This window comes from Centrocercus urophasianus, unplaced genomic scaffold (assembly GCF_019232065.1).
Source record: "Centrocercus urophasianus isolate 14NV4802_14NV808 unplaced genomic scaffold, USGS_Curo_1.0 seq_38, whole genome shotgun sequence".
NCBI lineage: Eukaryota > Metazoa > Chordata > Aves > Galliformes > Phasianidae > Centrocercus > Centrocercus urophasianus.
In genome coordinates this window covers 5,865,417-5,884,473 of record NW_024884955.1, presented here as the reverse complement: position 1 = coordinate 5,884,473, position 19,057 = coordinate 5,865,417, and the positions used below count along the sequence as shown (strand labels likewise).

Here is a 19,057-nt window from a genome sequence, read left to right as displayed (position 1 = left end):
GAGAGATCAATTGGGTGCATGCCCCTGCACTTCATGCACATCTTAATGCATCCCAGTCCAAAGCACCGTGTGGCTTGTGCTTAACACTCATTTTTATTCTGAAGGAGCAAGGAATAAATTGGAACTACGGGCAGTTTTCTGTATTCTGTGCCTTATCATAACAGCACCATGCTCCTCTGGGAAGCCTGCCCTGAATTTGTGTACATGGGTTTGAGCGTGTCTAGAGGCACTGACTTTGAAAATGAGTGTTCTGTATCTGTGTAGAGCAAGAGGAAAACATTTGCCTTCCTGTGAAGGTCCAACAGGGACCAGCTGAAGGAAGGCAGGAGTGCAGCAGGTCTATCGCAGCAGAGTGCAGTGGGGCTGTGCCTCACTCGCAGTTCTCATGGGCACACAAGGTAATGTTGTGGCTTTGTTTGTTGCAGATATCAACATGGCTGGGGAACCTAAACCTAACAGACCTAAAGGGCTGAAGAGAGCAGCCTCCACATTATACAGGTAGGTCACCGCGAACCTCCTGGCCCAAGCTCTCTGGGCTGGTATTTCCCTGAAACTGGTGCCCTGATCTCCCTGGGGGCTTTCTCCTCCATGGCCTTTCCTGAGCCTGGCCCTTGCAACCCCACTTAGGGCTGGGCTTAAGGGACGAATCAATGGCAGACCCAGGGCTGGCCAAGGCCTTTGTTGTGTGACTCCACCTGAGAATGGCCTGACCCAAAAACGGTGTGGGAAGTCATCAGATCAATAATTGGAGGTGACCAAGGAGATGGTCAGGGGAAGTCGCAAGGGAGCCAGTGCTTCAGAGCAGTGAAGAAGATGCCGAGCATGGGGGCATAAGGAACAAGTGGGACATGGGATAGGTCGATGGGAGATGTGAGCTGTTACAGATGTCAGAGTGAGTCTTCAGTGCCAACTGCAGAGACTTCATCATGATTCTCACGATAAATGATGATTTTCACTGAAGCCCCACAGTCTGAAGTTGTGGGAGTGTGGGAGAAGCTCATGTTCCTGCGCCTGATGTTGCAGAAAGAAAAATCTGAAAAGGTATTTTGAGAGCACCTTGAAGGCTTAAGAACCCAAAAACAAATAACAAGATCCCAAAATGTGTTTTATTTATAAATTTAAGTGATTGTATTCACATGGAGACTAGGGCACTAAGTCAATATTTATAAAGTGTGATTTGGGAATGCAAGAATGAAATGAGTATCAGTGTTATAGGATGTTGCAACAAGAGAAAATCATGAGAGAACTGTGGGTTTTTCTGTGAGAAGAAGTGAGGGATGAAGATAAGTGAAAAAACTACGATCCAGACTCAGTCCAATAGCACAGTGCTAGTAAATGGCAAAACTTAGCAGTGCGGTGTGCTGCTGACGTAGCTAAACCCACCAGAGCTTCAGAAACCCACCCACCACCACCCCCAAGGCATCTGCCAAGACCTTCCCTGAGCCTCTCAGCTCAGTTCCTTGCAGCATTCACAAGACAAATTCTCCCTCCCTTCCTCAGCCAGCATGTTCTTCCCTGCTTTTCCCCCTGCTTTGGCTCATAGGTCTGGCCAGGAAAGTGATGCTGGGAAAGAGAGCAGCATCACCGGTGTTGACCTGCTGCTCCACATGGACTGTCACAAGTCCACGGGGCCAGATGGGGTCCACATCACCATCCCAGGTGAGCAGGGAGCTGGCAGAGGTGATTGCCAAGCTGTGTTTCACCATCTATCAGCAGACCTGGAGAGGTCCCAGCTGACTGGAGACTTGCTAATGTGACACTCAGCTGTAAGAAGGGTTGTAAGGAGGATCTGGGGAACTACAGGCCCGTCAGCCTGACCTCAATTCCAGGCACGGTTATAGAATAGTAAGATCACACAACATGTGCAGGACAACTGGGGGATCAGCCCCAGGCAGTATAAGTTCACAAAAGGCAGGTCCTGTTTGACCAGCCTGATCTCCTTCTGTGACCAGGCGACCTGCCTGGTGGATGAGAGAAAGGCTGTGTGTGTAGCCTGCCTAGACTGCAGCAAAGCCATTTGTCACTGTCTCCCACTGTCTTTTGGAGAAGCTGGCAGTCCATGGCTCAGACGGTTACACTCTTTCTGGGTAAAACACCGTCTGGATTGCTGGTCCAGAGAGTGGTGGTGAATAGAGTTACATCCAGCTGGTGACCGGTCACAAATGTTGTTCCCCAAGGGTCAGCAGTGGTGCCTGGGATGTTCAGTATCTTTATTGATGATTTGGATGTGCGAATTGAGTGCCCTCTCAGTAAGTCTGCAGATGACAGCAAGGTGGGGAAAAGTGCCTGGGGATAGGAAGGCCCCACAGAGGGATCTGGACAGGCTGATGGATGGGCTGAGGCCAATGGGATGAAGTTCAGTGAGAACAAGTGCTGAGTCCTGCATTGTGGTCACAACAACCCCAGGCAACGCTACAGGCATGGGGCAGAGTGGGTGTAAAGCTGTGCGGAGGAAAAGGACCTGGGGGTGTTAGCTGACAACTGGCTAAACATGAGAGAACAGAGTGCCCAGATGACCAAGAAGGCCAACGGCATCCTGGTGTGTGTCAGAAATAGCACAGCCAGCAGGAGCAGGAGGTGATCGTCCCCCTGCACCCAGCACTGGTAAGGCTTCACTTCAAGTGCTGTGTTCAGTGTTGGGCCCCTTGCTACAAGAAAGACATTAAGACTCTGGAGCATGTCCAGAGAAGGGCAATGAAGCTGTGAGAGATCCAGAGCACAAGTGTTATGGGAAGCAGCTGAGGGAACTGGGATTGTTCAATCTGAAGAAGAGGAGCTTCAAGGGAGACCTCATCACCCTCTGTAACTCCCAGAAAGGAGGTTGTGGCAAAGTGGGGGTCAGTCTCTGCTCCCAGGTAACAGCAATAGGATGAGAGGGAATGGCCTCAGGTCGCACCAGGGGAGCAAACTGCAAATTGCTCCAAGAGTCTTAGTGTAGATTTAACCCAGCATGGCCCTTCGCCAGAATTTGGCCTTCTGGTTTTGCAGAGAGAAAATGCACATCTGTGCATCATCTCCACTGTTGTATGGAAATGGAGATGACACAAATCCTTCTATGTAGTTGTACACATACGACTTGCATGGTGCCATAATGCAAATCAATTCGTTCCATATATTAGATGATAGAGCATCTCTTTGTCAGCATTTACTTTTCATCTCTGCCTTGACCACTAATCCTCTGTTGAAACGATCAGTGTTTGAGCCTTCCAGGCTGCATGTAGCTGAAGACAGAGATATTTGCTTCCTCCCACAGATACGGATGTGTTAAAATATGGGCCATAGACTGCTCTGAGCTTCAGCAGTATTTCATTCCAGATTGATGACAGATTTAAACTTTGCCATCTGGACAAGCAGTGCTTATGCTATCTCGTGGAAAGCCAGGAACCCAGGTTTGCAGTGAGCTGTGGTTATAGCATTTCCTACCCATCGTAAATTTTTCTGAATGTTAGACTTCAAAAATCACAGCATAGTAATTTGTAGAAACGCTGTGTTAAACACACAAGATTATTTTTTCAGTGGTTGGGTTTTACTTTGCCTAGCTCCAAGTGTGCATGAGAGAGGCAAGTATTAGAGAAGGCAAGACAAAGGATATCTCATTTTGGACTAACAGAAGCAAAAATCTTGACAGTCTTACGTGATCCATCAGCCCCAGGGTATGTTTGGGTGTTTAATTGAAATCTCTTGGGAGGTATCTTCCCATCTACCTCCAGAAGGTAGAACATAACCCGAGGTTCACATCATCATCAGTTTTTGGAGGTGGCTTCACAAAAGCCAGACAGGTAGTGGAAAACTTTGCTGCCATCACTGTTCTGCCCAGGTCCCTGCTGCAGGGCTGTGAAGCAGACAGAGCTGTACTGACCACAGACCTCTGTCCTTCCTAGTGATGTTGGTGCTAAAAGGACAGGCAGCCTTGGGACAACCTAAGCCCCGCACGCCCCCAAGTGCCACTCAGCATGATGGGCACAGACCTCCACTGACATTTCCACAGCCTGTGGTCACAGCTGGACAATGTCCTTCAGCCCAGCTGGCATCCACATCCCTTATTGTACTCTTTGCAGTCCAAAAGCTTCAGTCATACCACCTCCAATCAGCAGAGCAGTGACACCCTATGCCCTGTGGTGCCAGATTTGCTTCCTTTAATCCAAAATGAGATATCCTTTGTCTTGCCTTCTCTAATACTTGCCTCTCTCATGCACACTTGGAGCTAGGCAAAGTAAAACCCAACCACAGAAAAAATAATCTTGTGTGTTTAACACAGCGTTTCTACAAATTACTGTGCTGCAATTTTTGAAGTCTAACATTCAGAAAAATTTATGATGGTTAGGAAATGCTATAACCACAGCTCACTGCAAAACAGCCCCAGGGAAGAGTAGAGGTGGACAGCGGTACCCATGGGGTCCAGCACTGGTGAGGACTTGTGCAGCCCTTCTGCAGCCCCAGTGTCTCAGAAGTGCTGGGCTCACTTCCAGCACTTCACTCCCAGCTTCCCAGGTAGTCACAGGAGGAAAGAACCTCACACCAGATGTGCAGGGCTGTAAAAACTCTCTATTTAACCACGGCCAGATTTTCCAAGTAGCTTTCCAGTAGATATTATTTCTACTGCTGCACTAATTAAGGTTGTGCAGTTGTTAGTAGAAGGATGCGAGCTGAGCACAACGTGTTGCCTGTGACTATCGGCCCAGGTAATTAAAAGCACAGCCACTCAGCTTCACGTTGCTATTCAGGTCCATGCTCAGAAACGGCACCTCAAATGTGATGTAAATTCAGCACCTAAAAACAATTGCCCTTCAATTAGAAATGTGTGGGTTCTGCACCTTTGTGAGTCATTACTGAGTGTTATTTAATTGCTCAAGAATAGCAATGCAGAAGGAATGCATCAGGAGTCGTGCTGCTTGACATGGCCTTACAGGATTCTGGTGCCTCTCTCTCTGATTATCCCTGCTTTCATTTTAAAGGGCACAGTGTCACCAACTGATTGAAAAATGGCGAAAATTATTCATGTACATAAAGGAAGCCCTGTCAGGTCACTGAGTAATGATTCATCTACTGCAGGAAGGTTTATCCTACGTGCAGGGAAATTATCAGGTGTGCACATTTCAGATAAATCACTGAAGCTAAGACTTTTTACTGGCATTTTTCTATTCTCATGTTGGAAGAGTTGCCCTTTGCTCCACGCCTGACTTCTAAGGCTGCCGGTAAGAGCATCCAACACTGCCTCCCTCCTCCCACAGCCTCCTGCAGGACTGGCCATGACCTGGATGGCGTGTTACATCAGGGTTCAGACTTCAGAAAAAAACCCTCGTTTGAGCCCTCTGCATTCCTGGAGGGCTGTATTGTGGTTTCCAGGTGATGAAAGAAGCTGAGGTCGGAGTGCTTGCCATCCCTCACCGCACTGACTTGGAGGCGGACTCCTCTCACACACATTCAGCCCTCCACTCTGTCTGGGCTTTCATGGGGTCTGGTTGTCTGGTGTCCCTTTGTGCTTGCTGGATTAAAAAAAACTTCATTCAGTGCAGTTTGCTTGACATTACTTCAGATGTCTGCCTTTGGCTGTGATGAGCCATGGCCTGGAATTGCCTCTTGCTTGGATGTGTTGGGATATGTTTACATTCCTGCTGGTTAAAGCTAAACAAGATACATCCCACTGTTTTTGGGAGGAAGTCAGAACCAGCTCTCCAGGATAATTAAGCATCTACTTCCTTTTGGAAATTAATGAAAGAATATTTGGGGTCGGAGCAGGATGATTCCCCTCGTCCTGGCTTTCCACCCCCAAAAAATTAGTAGGTAGACCTGGACCCCATGTCCTGCATGTAGAGCGTGCTGCAAGCAAGCCCTGCTCTGAGCCCATGGGTCTGCTGGTGGGGAGGAAAGGTCTGGAGGAAAAGCCAACTCAGATCCAGCACCTCACATATGATATGGCTGAGAAGAAAGCAGTGAGGGTATTTCTGAGTTGTGCCAAATGCCCCCATTTGAGTTGCTCCTCAGGAAATGGTCTCAAGCTGCTTCATGACCTCCAAGCCCTGGTGAGCTTCCCATCAAGAGATGGTCCTGATTCCTCCCCCTCCCCCCCAGAGACCTTAAGCTGCACAGAGAGGTCCCCAGTGTCCTCTCCTGCCCATGGATACAGAGAACATTGGTGGCCTTGCTGGGGCTAGTCAGGAGCATCTCACCTGAACCTGTCGGGTCTGACGAATGTCACAGAATTGTAGCAATTTCATTTAAGCTGCAGCTAAAGAAAGAAAAAGAAAGGAAGTGTGGGAGTCTGACAGCATAGAAGAATCCTCATTCAATTTTCCTTTCAAATGACATCCTATTTTGATTCTATTCTGTGTTTATTGGATTCAAACAGAATGGGAGTCAAACATGCCTAGCGATCAAAATAGACTGGAGAGCCGAGGGCAGCCGTTGTTCTTGGAGATTTTCTGTATTTCCAGGCTTCATCCCAGGGCCAAATGGAAATAAAGTTACTGGTCTTGAAAAAATACATCTTCTCTTTCCATATGAACAGGCTGGTTATATTCCAGCAAGAGTTGATGCGGCAGGAATTACCTTTGCCTTTCAGCTGTGAAAAGCACAACAGAGAATAAATACAGACCACGCAGGGTTTCAGATGGGAGGCTGCTGTGCAGCCAGCAGGCATGGTGTCTTCAAGACGGGTCAGAAGGGGAGGGTGCCAAACCAAAGTACAGGGTAGAATGGCCAATGCCAGCACAGATGCCCCAGATTAAGGCTGAACCGTGCTGTCACTGTGGCCAGCCACCCATCCTTTTTGTCACTGCTTCCTTGCAATGCAGGACACCACATTTACTCCCAGACTACATACTTGAGTGCTCACCCTTCCCTCTTCCCATCAACATCTCCTTGTTCCTTTTAGTACTTTATGGTTTCACTACACACAGCAGCACAGCTTCCCATACAACCAGCAGTAATCCAGGCAGCAGCGCACAGATGTGAGGAGGATGTCGCTGGGAGGGGGGAGCTTGAAACATCCTCAGCAGCGAAGATGTTAAATGAATAAAAATCACCTTCTTCCTGACTTCTTCCCTACCAATTCTATATGAACAAGAATCGTAGCAGAGTGGCAGCAGGGCAGGTAGGGCTGTGTCCTCCTGATGTGGGCACAGTCCCAGCATACAAAATGCAGGAAGGAGGGATGTCAGCAGTGCCCTAGGAGCAGGTAAACCAGTGCAGTACAGACACAGCCCCTCAGCCATGTTTGGAGCTCATCTGCCAGGTGGGCTGATGCTGGATGATCCCTGCTCTGGGATTTGGTCTTTGTTTGGAACATGGACATCCTCACAGCGTGTGAGTGGATAATTGCCCCCAGCCCGTCTCTGAAGACGTTAACCCATCTGCACTTCTTGCTTCTCCCTCAGGCAGCCCCAAGCTTCACCCAACATCACCCCCTGTGCACTGCACCGACCCTGTGGCCGTCTGGACCGTGAAGATGGGGTGGGTGGTGGCTGTAGGAATACCTCGTCAGTAGTAATTAACCTGTGTCATCCTGCTTCTTCCTGCAGCGGCTATGACTTCGACTATGACTATTACAGAGACGACTTCTACGACAGGTGAGCCGGGGAGGCTGCAGCCGAAGGGGCTTTTCTGTGAGTTGTGAGGGGCAGGCATGGGTCCTGGCAGCAGCACCTGATGGTCTGACCTGCCAGGGCCCGGGCTGTGGTGCTTCAGCTCCTGCTTCCCCCATATCCCTGTAGGCTCTTTGAGTACCGGGGCCGGGTGTCTCCGGTGCCCAGGGTGGTTCCAGTGAAGCGGCCGCGGGTCACCATTCCCCTCGTCCGGCGTGTGAAGGCAACTCTCCCTGTCAAGCTCTTCGCTAGATCGGCTGCCATTGCCAACAGCTCAGCCAAGCTGAAATGTGAGTATGTGTGTGTAGAGCGGGGCCTGCTCCTGCCATCTGCAACACAGCCCCCAGCCTTCAGCTGGGCACCCACATGGCTGGGTGCTCCCAGGGCAAAACCTGCAAAACCCCAAAATGCCTGCAACCAGCAGTACAGGGAGGGCTTTTCAGGAGCCCACAAACTGCAGATGTGGCAGGGGAAGGTGTAACACAAGGGCTTATCCTTGGCTCCCCACCAATGCCACAGTGGGAATGATGGCACGTCCAAGTGCCAGGTCCTGCCTGGTGCAGGATGTTGGATGGTATGGGATTATCCCTTTGGCCAGTTTAAGCCAGCTGTCTTGTTTCTATCCCCTCCCAGCTCCTCGTGCCCTCCTTCGTTGATAGGACAGTAGAAGCGATTGAGAAAACTGAAATGTCCTTGGCTATGTATAGCACTGCTCAGCAATAACTGGATGCATTATCAACATTGCTTTTCTCCTAAAACCGAAACACAGCATTGTTCCAGACATTGTGGAGAAAAGCAAATCTGTCCCAACTGAAACTAAGGCAGCTCCTCACGACAAGAGAGAAACTGAGGTCATGGAGTGTGACCAGAGAGGGGCAGTGGAGCTGTGAGGGGTCTGGAGCACAAGTCTTGTGAGAATGGCTGAGAGAACTGGAATTGTTCAGTCTGAAAGAGGCTCAGGGGAGACACGATAGTTCCCTACAGCTCCCTGACAGGAGGTTGTGGTGAGGTGGGAGTCAGCTTCTGCGCTCAGGTAACAGCAATAGGATGAGAGGGAATGGCCTTCACTTGCACTAGGGGAGGTTCAGGTTGGATATTAGGAAATAATTCTCGGAAAGACAGATAATGCACTGGCACAGGCTGCCCAGGGAGGTGGTGGAGTCACCATCCTGGAGGTGTTCAAGAAGAGATTTGATGTGGCACTGAGGGCCATTGTCAGTGGGCACAGTGGGGATGGACTGGGGTTGGACTAGAAGACCTTAGGGGTCTTTTCCAACCTTAACGATTCTATGATTCTGTGAGAGGCCCCAGTGCAGGGGAGCTCATTGCAGCTCTCAACAAAGGCTGTGCTCCCATTTCAGCCAAGCCCATGTTGGCTGACACCTCTCTGTCTTTTCCTCCCAAGTGAAGTGCAGTGAGCTTCAAACCATCAAAACTGAGCTGACACAGATCAAATCCAACATCGATGCTCTGCTGGGCCGGCTGGAGCAGATTGCTGAAGAACAGAAGCAGTCCACAGGTCAGCTGGGTGTGTGCTGGGGCCTGGGGTGCTGCTCAAGCATGGGCAAAGACCATGTCAGAGCTGCTCTGCAAAGCCATCGTGGCTTGTAACGTGTTCTGAGCACTGACATTGAAGTATCTCCCCTGGGTTCCAGGTGGGGAGGTCCCTCAGACACAGAACAAGAGGTTTCTGTAGCCCCCAGGCACATTGGGTGCTATGCTAACAAACAAGACAGAAGTCCCTGCCCTGAGGAGTTTAAAATTCTATTTGTCAGTAAGTTCTCAGCTCCAGGCCCTGAGCAGTTTGTTGGAGAAAGTGCTGCTTTGCAAAGGTACTTCATTCTTCTCTCAGAGTTGAAGTTCAGAGCTGGAGCGTGGACCGTGTTTCAGTGGAAACACTGGTTTGTTCCTCTCAGCGTTCAGAAGAAGGAGAAAACAGCACAGAAGTACGAGACGGAGTTGAAGCATCTCTGCAAAATAAGTGGTCAAAAAAAAACTTCTGTGCTGCCAATAATTAGGGGCTGCCAAAATCACACACCCAACCCCCTCCAATTATGGAATGGGAGGTTTTTTTCTTCTACAGCAGTTTGATTTTTGTTTCATTTGCCTTATTATGTGGGTTACTTCTGCCTCCCACACTCACTCAGAGGGATGCGGAAGGGCAGCCGGCTCTGCTGTTTTCTAGCAGCTCCTTCAAAATTAGCAAAACTTCTCATTGCAGAATAAACCCTAAATCCATTATTTACACTGCAACTCAATACGGGGGCCCTGTGGATCAGTCTGATCAGGCTGCAGCCATCACCCCCTGATCCTGATGCCTTGGCTCTTGCTCTCACAGAGGTACGGAAGAAGGTGGACGGCAGCAAAAGCGAAGTCTCGCAAGAGGACACAGCGTCAGAGGCAGAGGTCAACACGGAGGAGCCACTGAATGGAGATGAGGGAGAAGAGGAGGGCCTTGCACGGGATGAGTGTGAAGATGAACTGGTAAGAGAGGCTGGCTACTGTGTCCCTCCAGCCAAGAGAATTCAGCAAAGGACCACAATTTTACCAGAACTGGTTAAACCCCACCCAGGACAGTAGTTTTCTCCTCCCAGAAGGAAATTGTTGTATTTAATCCCATGGCTGTTCACAGCTTGTTCTTCCTAGCTGCTCCATGGCTTGCAAAAGCGGTGACCTCGTAAATGCTGCAGAAACACTGCTGGGTTCTGAAATTCAGACTACTTTTATCTTTGATTTCAAAATAATTAATGAACGGTTTAATGAAATTGCTTTGCTCCAAAGGAAGTGGATCTCAGATGAATGGAAAACCATGTTAAAGACAGACCATATTGTGTTAACTGCACTTTCCTAACAGCATGGATTTGCAGTGCCCTTTTGTCCAGTGGACACCAAAGAGCAGAAATGTGGTTATAAAGTCTCAGCAGGCTGCTGTGCATGATGCTGTGCGTGATGGCAGTTTCCTCTGAACGTGGCTAGCCTGATTCTGTGCACATCAGCTGTAGTCCTGCCCTGAATAAGGACTGGTGAACTTAGGGAGCAGATTTTTGTGGGCCTTTCTCACTACGCAGCACTTCTGGTGGCGTTAGAAGTGAGGATGGAGCTCACCATCCCTTTCTTCTGCCTCACCCCATCACAGGGCTGATCACATAGCATTTCGTTCTACCTATGGCCAAAAATCTTAGGACACTGACCAGCTGTTTGCACTCTTACACTCTACTGCTGGAATCGTGATGGATGAGGGATCTGAATGGGGTCTTTCAACTGTTTCAGTATCTGAGGCCTCATTGCTGAAATCTGTGACCCCTGCTAAATCTGAGAAGAGGTGATTAAGGGAGACATCACAAGAGACTGCTGGAATTAAAAAAGGCAAAAGATGGCCTCCTGCTCTGTGTCAGTTAGGATAAGGAAGGCCAGGTTTACATCAAAGGAAACAGGTAGAAATTAGGTGGTAGAAATTAGGGAAAACTCACTGATGGTAATGATGATAAAGGGCACACAGTCGACAGAAAATATGGACTTTGCTGCCATTCGTGGCATAAGAACACAGACTGGAAATGATTTAAGTGTCACAGAATGACAGATTGGCATGGGTTGAAAGAGACCTTAAGGATCATCCAGCTCCAACCCTCTGCTGTGGGCAGGGACACCTTACACAGATCAGGCTGCCCATCCATCCAGCCTGGCCCAAATGGGGCATCCATAGCTTCTCTGGTTAGCCTGTGCCAGCACCTCACCACCCTCATCACGAACATTTTTTTCCTTTAATCTAAATCTACTCTTTTCCAGTTTAAAATCATTACCTCTTGTCCTGTCACTACAGAACTTTGTAAGAAGTCCCTCTCCATCTCCTTCAAGAAGAGCTTATCGAGGATGGATGAACAAGTGCACTGTTTCAGGCCCTAACACTTCTGTTTTCTGTTATTCTCTGATTTGAAAGTGACATTGAGTTCAAAAATATTTTACTGCCAACTTCAGACAGGCTCAGATGTGCTCAGCATGAAGCAGGTTAATGTGTGGAACTTGTCTGCAGGGGTGTTTTCTTAAACACTGCAAGGCAAATCACAAGGGCCATCCTTTAAGTTTTGCTCCTGACCTTAGAGCACTGAGCAGTCTTGAAGTCCTTCCACTTCCTGGGGAGTGAGTTCCTCATCCCGTGTCTTTGGCTTACAGCCATCAGCTTACAGACTGCCACTGGGCTCAGGGGTCTGAGAGTGCACAAGACAGACCTAACCAGTTAACTGGGAAAAAAAACAACCCTTGAATACATCGACCTTTTCCATCAGCTTTGTCACCAGATCTTTGGGTCATCTGCTTCACTGAGCAGAGGGCTTAATTCTTCCTTAGCTTTCCTTTTACTGCTGGTGTACTTACAGAAGCTCTTCTTGCCCTTCACATCCCTCACCAGTTCCAACTCCTGGCTTTTGGCTTTCCTAACACTGTCAGCTCAGCTGGAGTGACAACTGTATTCCTTCCAGCCTTGCTTTCACTTCTGGGTTCTGTTCTTTCTGTAGGAAGAAGCTTGGTTTGGCCTTTGCTGTCCATTCTCGCTGGTCTCTTGTCACGCCTGCCCAACCACATAGCAGTACAGGCTGTTCTCATGCTTTGAGGCAGGTAGTCTTGAAAGAGACCCAGCTCCTCTGTGCTCTGTGGGCCAACAGAAAGGTCACCTGTGAGATTCTGCCCAACAGACCCCAATTCCGCAGTTTGTCGTAGTCATTTCTCTCAGGAAATTCAACTTCACTGTCTTATTGCCACTGCAGCCCAGACTTCTTTCCACCTTCACACAGATCTGCCTTGTTCATGGGCCGCGTGTCCAGAAGAGCGTCAGGCTGACCCCTTGTCAGCCAGCTGCATCAGGAAAGCTTTCTCGATGTTCATCAGAAATCTGTGTGGTTGCTTGCGCTCAGCCCTGTTGACTTTCCAGAAGACAGCAGGTTGGTCAGATCCAAGAGGAGTACAAGTGCCTGCAAGCCAGGAGGTTTCCTCCAGCCATCCCCAGTAGGTTTTGTATCATGTGGCATGCACCAGCTGCCCACCACGATGTCACAGAAGTTGTTCTTTCTCCTGATCCTCAGCTGCATGCTCTCAGCTGACTCACTGCCTGTTCCAAGGCAAATCCCCAAGCATTTGATCCCTTCCTTTGCCCACAGCACGTGCCACCTGACTTGGTTTTCCTGAAGAGCCTGTTTCCAGGGCACTGCACCTGCTTTGTAACTGCAGCTCTGCAGATGAAGAAGGAACCTTTGTTCTGCTGCCAGAACTCACAAGCCTCCAGGCTTCCCATCTTGGGAGTCGCCATCCGTAGCTCTTCTGGGCGCAGTCTCCAGCTGTTCCTTGTTCATGCATTGCACTCTTCAGAGTTTTGCCCCCACAGGGGCTCTGCAAACACCCACGTGAGTTCCCTGATTGCACAAGGCTATTTCCCTCCTCCAGTGCCTTCTGCTAACCAGGTTGTGACTGGACTCTCTTGCTTGCTTTCTGGATCACCTGTTATCACTTGCAGACATCTCCTGGCTCCATTTCCATCTGTTCATTTTCAGTGCTGAGCACCTAATTCATTTAATGATGCCGTATTGCAGAATTGCTCCAGGAGGGCAATTTTCACATGCCTTATTTTCAAATCTGCTCTCATATGGGGAGCAGTTCAGCACACTGCACTGCCATTGCAGCCTTTGGAGTGGTGAATATCCTGAGTGCTACCCTGGAGGATGAGCTGTGCTGCAGACTGGCGCAGTGCCTCTGTTCACCAGCAGTCCTGGTGATGTTCCCCATTTGCCATTGCAGATCAGCTATCCCTGAGCATCTTTGTACAGTTCCTGGAACTGCAAGGTCTGTGCTTACAGGTGTGGCCATTCCCAGGTCCCAAATAAACTTCTCACAGTGCTAAAACAAGGCAAGAGCTGTGCAAACACATATAGTGAAGCCCAGCTTGTACAAATGCTGTGGCTACTTAATTCTCAGGCCATGTGAAAATCAGGGGTCTGTCCAAGCTCTCACTTAGCAATCAGTGCTCACCACTTACAGCTTACACCCTGGGCTTAAAACCTTCCCCAGGACATGCAGCTTTCCCACTGGAGGTCTGGCTCTGGAGCAGCATAGATCAGACAGCAGATTTCACACCACTACAGGAAGGTGGGCTTGATTTCATCCTAGTCTCTTTGAGGTTCAGCAGAAGCCAGATCTCAACACCAAGCAGGGACATCCTGGGCTGACTGTCCACCATGGAACCAGCTGGTCTCTGCATGCGACACAGCACGGTGTCTCAGGCAAGGCAGGAGGGGCACATGGTGATCTGTTTCTTCTTTCCTTTCCCCTCCAGGAGAACAGCCATTACACAGACGTGGAGGATGCCAGACTACAGTAACCAGGTACAGTTCACACTGCTTTTTAGAGGCTGATTCAGCTGGGTCACTGATCAGCCCCTCATTTCCTTTCCTACATCACACAGTGAATCTGTGAGGTTCCAGGAAAATGATGTACCCTTTTATCCCCGCTGCCTTTGTCTCTCTTTGCAGCCCTTTTAGAACAGCAGTGAGTGATGGTGTGAGGAAAGCACGAGGCTAAACCCTGCCCTGGCACGTTGAGCAAGACAAGCTAAATTGAAGTGCTGCTGTCATCTCTACCTGGCATTCAAAAGGAGAAACATGGCCCAACATCTTCCACCCATCTGTAAAGCAGAGACAAAGAAAACTCATCCCAGCAGATCCCCACGACCCCGTGCAATGGATTCAGAGCTCTGCAGCGAGCACAGGCAGCAGCCAAACCCTGCGTGATCCATAATCACCCCTGGCTGGGTATGGACCCAGTGAGTCAGAGATGACATGGGGCTGTTGGCAGGAGAGGAAGGACAACCGAGCCCATCTCAATAAAGACTTTTTTTCCCATGCTAGGTGAGAGCCAGAGCATTTGGTAACTGGGGGAAAAGTACTGTCTCAGTTTGGACAGTTTGTGTTCTCACACTCAAGGTCACTTTGAGGAACAGGGTGCGGGGTGAGCTCTTCTGCCAGAGCGGTCAGCTCCTGCTGTGGCTCTCGTCCCATGCACTGCTGCAGGTACGTGGCTGCTTCCAGGCAGACAGGAGCTGGTGGCTGTGCATGTGCTGTGCTCTTTGCAGCTGCTTGAAGAGAGGAGAAGGTAAGGAGATGCTGCCTGCAGGAAAGCAAGTGATCCCAAGCAGGAGAAACGAGGCACGCGTCATCTTCAGCCGTACAGCAGAGAAGGGGTGCAAGCATGCATCAAGCAGGTGGATACAACCCTTCTGGAGCAGCAGCTCCCTGGAAGGGCTGTGGCCCATCTGCAGCCAGAGCAGTCAGCCCCTGCCCTGCTGCTCACATATGTTCCTCAGCCAGCTCCCCTGGGTCTCTGGGGCACCAGGACAGTGCTGTGCAGCCGCTGACCACCACAGTTGTGCTCTATCATCCGACAGCTCTGCAGTGCAGCTCCTGAGCATGCTGAGGCCAATTACAGTGACCCCAGCACGTGTGTGGGTGTGCAAGCATCTCTTTCTCCTGCTTTTGACCCGTGCCACGTCCTGCAAGTAGGAGGCTGAAGCAGCCCTTTCTCACTGCAATGCCCAAGAAGTCTCTCAGCCTTTCTCATCTTGTTCCTTCCTCTTCCATGTGCTTATGCAGTTTTTCTGGGTTCAGAGGCAGATGGGACTGAGACTCACGCAGCACTTTATTCAGATCAGTTGTGTCCTGCCCATCTCCCCTCTGTTTCCCACTCCCCCTCCAAAACACACACACACAATCAGTGCTTTGAATCCAGAATGCTGTCCACACCTTCTCCTCAGTCCGCACTGCACAGGGTGCTCTGAAAGGGGATTCCTGCTTTCTGCTCCAGCACTCAAAGCCAGACCTCTTCTACAGCATCTCTCCCTGAAGGGTGGAGGGGAGAACAGGTCATGGGGGCACCGCTTCCCTGCCCAGAGGACCATCCTGGAGCAAGCATGGCTCTTGAAGCACAATGTTTTATTTGCATTTCTTAGTTTTGAATAAGTCATGAGGGAATTAAGGGATCACCGTGCTTTCCCCTACCTTTTTCTGGTTCCTGTACAATTTATCCATTGTGTTGTACTGAGCCGTTGTAGAGCTGTTTTCTAGGCTTTGAGAGATGAGCTGCGGTTTTTGCTATGAACTGGCTGTGATGCTGCTGTCTGGGAGAAAGGTGACCTTGTACATAAGATCCTGTATAATAAAAGAAAGAAATCTAAAGAAATCTAATTTGCTTTTGTTGTCTGCTCTGTCCTACACAGACACACATGCTTTTCTGCTATATTTCACCTGAGCAGATCTTCTTTCCCTCCCTGAACTTCAGCTCTGCCATCAGGATTGGGTTTCTTTTGCTCAGGGTGTAAGGGCTGAGCTTTGAGAGCACTCTCCACTCCATGCCCACCCCGAGCTCCGTGCCCAGCCTAGCACTACTCCAGCTTGGTGCAGCAGTTGGTTTTAGGCCATTAGAGCGTGGCCAAGGTTCCTTGGCACACAGCTGTTCTGATTCTGATAAATTTTTGCAGAGGATGAGGGACTTTGGGAACTGTTAGGCAGGGCCTTGCACGGCAGTTATCTTTGCTTTTAGCCGTAGATCCATCCTCGCAAAGTGAGTTCTGTATGGGACCGTGCAGCACATTTCACAGAGGCAAAGACAGAGCAGCGGGGTGGGAAAAGGGAACATTCCTTTGACTCCTCAGGCCAGAGGGCAGCTGAGAAGCACCCTGCAGGTTTTCCTGGGGAGGATCGCTACCAAAAGAGGAGCCTCCTCACCTCTTCCTGCACACTGCTCCTGTCCCCAGCCTTCCCCTCCCACCCCATTTTTCCATGCACGCACACCCACAAATGTGGGGTGGAGGCTGCATGCTTAGGTCACAGCTCAGCTCCTGAACCACAGCACTGCCTCTGAAACACGCTCTGCTGTCACATGGGAACAGACTGCAGGGAAGAGCAGAACCCCATTACTGGCTTTGCTGTGGTGGACTTGTGGTCCTTCTGTCTCATCTGTCACATCTTGTTAGCTCTTGAATGGCTGTGATGTTGTCCCACCCTGTGCGCACCCAGCCACGTGGGAACAGCTTTCCCATGATGTCCCCATCACGATGTCCCCATGGAGTTGGTCCCTGTCACTCGATGCTGCCCTGCTGGGATGTGCCAAGACAAGGGTTGGGCGTTTCCCCAGGAGGAACATTTAATTCACCATCTGCACTCTTTGAAGAGAAGCCACCGCTACAGAGTGACAACTGAAGTAAGTGCACATCCAGTTCCCATCTTGTGAACTGGAAGTTGTTAAAACTTCTCCCCACCACCCACAAATGCAAGACTGCACTTCTGAGACCTGTGGACATCACTTGCCTTACATTTGCTACTCCATTTGTCATCATGGTGACAGCAACATTGTCTTTGCTGGAGACAAACCCAGATGTTCCCATCCCCTATTGTGATGCCTGCACCTCAGGAAATGTGAAACATGTGAGGTTTAAGCTTTGGGCTTGAACGTGCTGGTCTGGATGGGAAAAGACATTGTGCAAGGCTTTTTGGTGCTCTGAGCACCAAAGTCAGAGCAGTGGATGTTAGAGTAACAGAGCAGGGTTACTCCAGTCCCTAACACTCCTTTGGTCACCAAATCATTAAGGTTGGAAAGATCACTAAGATCATCAAGTCCAGCCATGACACATCCCTACTAACAAAATCTGATAACAAAAACCATAAAACCATGACACCATGTCCCTCATTACCACATTTAACCTTTTGCTGAGCACCTTCAGAGACAGTGACTCCACCACCTCCATCAGCAGCCTGTGCCAATGCAACACCAATGAGCTTCTGGACATGGAAAGACAACCTGTCAGGCCGAAATGCCCATAGCCTTGCATTGAGTTTCTGTCAGGAGATACAACAAAAGCCCCTGCTGACTTTAATAAATCCAATCACATGGTTGAAGCCCATTCATTGCTTCGGAAATCTTTACATTATTGCAGTGGTAGTAATAACTATGCCAGACACTGCCTCTATGTCATAGCCCTCTTGCAACACCTTCCCATTATCTGTGGGATAATTCCATAATTTTTCTCACTCTTAATAAAGTTGTGGAAACATTGAGAGATGTGGTCAAGTATCTCCAATGGCTCCCAGTGGGTACCAGCCATTATCCTCTAGGAAAGCACTGCCCAACCATGGATCAGATGTTGAGAAGCAAATCAGAATCTTGATTAGCAATCTGGAAACATTCGAGGAAGTGTAAAAATGAGGTGTGTGCTTAGAAAGTACCTGCTGGTCTTCAGGGTCTGCCTGGAAGAGCCCAGGGACCAATGTAGCAGAGCAATGGCTCCTCTGAAGTCTCTTCTTGGGTTTGTTCCACATCACAGTGCTTCTTCCCTGGTGCTGTCACTCCAACTGAAGCATCCTTTGAAGTAATTCTGGGGAGCTGCTGGTTCTTCCTCAGCCAACACAGCCCAGCTCACCCCACTCACAGAGGATTCACATTGCTTGCAGTCAGGGACAGCCCCACAGGGCTCTTGGTTGGCCATGGCAGCAGGATGGGGACACTGGAACAGCCCTGCAGAGCAGAGTGCCCCACTCTGAGCTCAGTGTGAGCAGCTCCTGGGGGACAAGGCAGGCAGCTTCCACCATGAGCACCAGGACTGAGTCCTGGGAGATTTCAGGACCTCCAGAGTGGGTTCACAGGCCGGGAGCACAAGCAATTGCGAGCTTGTTTCCACATCAGGATCTGATGTAGTATTTGAATAACTGCATTAGGAACTGATGTGAAAAGATGAGATCAGGTGGGAGGCGAGCAGCAGGAGGGGTAAGGACAGAACTAGAATAATCATAAATTGATCATAAGGGACTGTCTTTGTGCCTAAAAGTTCTAAGACAACTCACATAGCCTTCACTAATTGGGTGTGAACACAGAATCAGCACAACTTCCATGCATGGGGGGCAGATCAGAAACCATTTGCATTCAGAAACCAGAATTTCAAGAGAGAGGGAGAAGATGCAAGGATATGTTAATGAAAGCGTGGGAAGGTGAATTGAAACCAAAAGCACAAAAAGAGTGGGAGGTATTAAGAAAAGTGGCAGTGCCAGGTGCCTGAGGGGTCACCCAGCTGATGGTGGAGCGATGCAGCACGCTCTGGTCCCGGTGTTACCCATCGCATTCACACCCCTGTGTGTTTTCCCAACGTGGCTACCTTGGAATTTCTCTCATTTCCACATGCCACCAGGTGTGCTGAGCCCATCAGCGTGGTTTGGGTGCTAAGAAACCTGCAAGGACTGAGCCCCAGTGGGCAGCAACCCAAAGCACACAGGAGATGAACAATGCCAACACCACAAGAACAACACCAGAAGTCAAATGCTTCAGAGCCCCACCAGCAAAAACAACAATAGAAGATGTGTTCAGCTCCTCTAATTCATTCCAGATCCTCCTGCCAAACCCGCTTGCTGCATGGGATTTTTTTCTTTAAAACAGATCCCAGCTGCAGA

General features: G+C 49.6%; 1 protein-coding gene across 9 annotated transcripts in view; it reads left to right on the top strand.

Annotated features, from left to right (window-relative positions):
- Nucleotides 1-15,781, top strand: part of RALY (RALY heterogeneous nuclear ribonucleoprotein) — a 131,091-nt gene extending 115,310 nt beyond the window's left edge. For all 9 annotated transcript variants that reach the window (XM_042832533.1, XM_042832528.1, XM_042832532.1 and 6 more), the window contains 7 exons: nucleotides 426-498; nucleotides 7,521-7,568; nucleotides 7,713-7,873; nucleotides 8,989-9,102; nucleotides 9,922-10,067; nucleotides 13,903-13,951; nucleotides 14,099-15,781. In XM_042832533.1, the coding sequence (XP_042688467.1) occupies nucleotides 426-498; nucleotides 7,521-7,568; nucleotides 7,713-7,873; nucleotides 8,989-9,102; nucleotides 9,922-10,067; nucleotides 13,903-13,947 (587 nt within the window). In that variant the 3' untranslated portion in view covers nucleotides 13,948-13,951; nucleotides 14,099-15,781. The remainder of the gene's footprint in view (nucleotides 1-425; nucleotides 499-7,520; nucleotides 7,569-7,712; nucleotides 7,874-8,988; nucleotides 9,103-9,921; nucleotides 10,068-13,902; nucleotides 13,952-14,098) is intronic.
- Nucleotides 15,782-19,057: the final 3,276 nt, after the last annotated feature.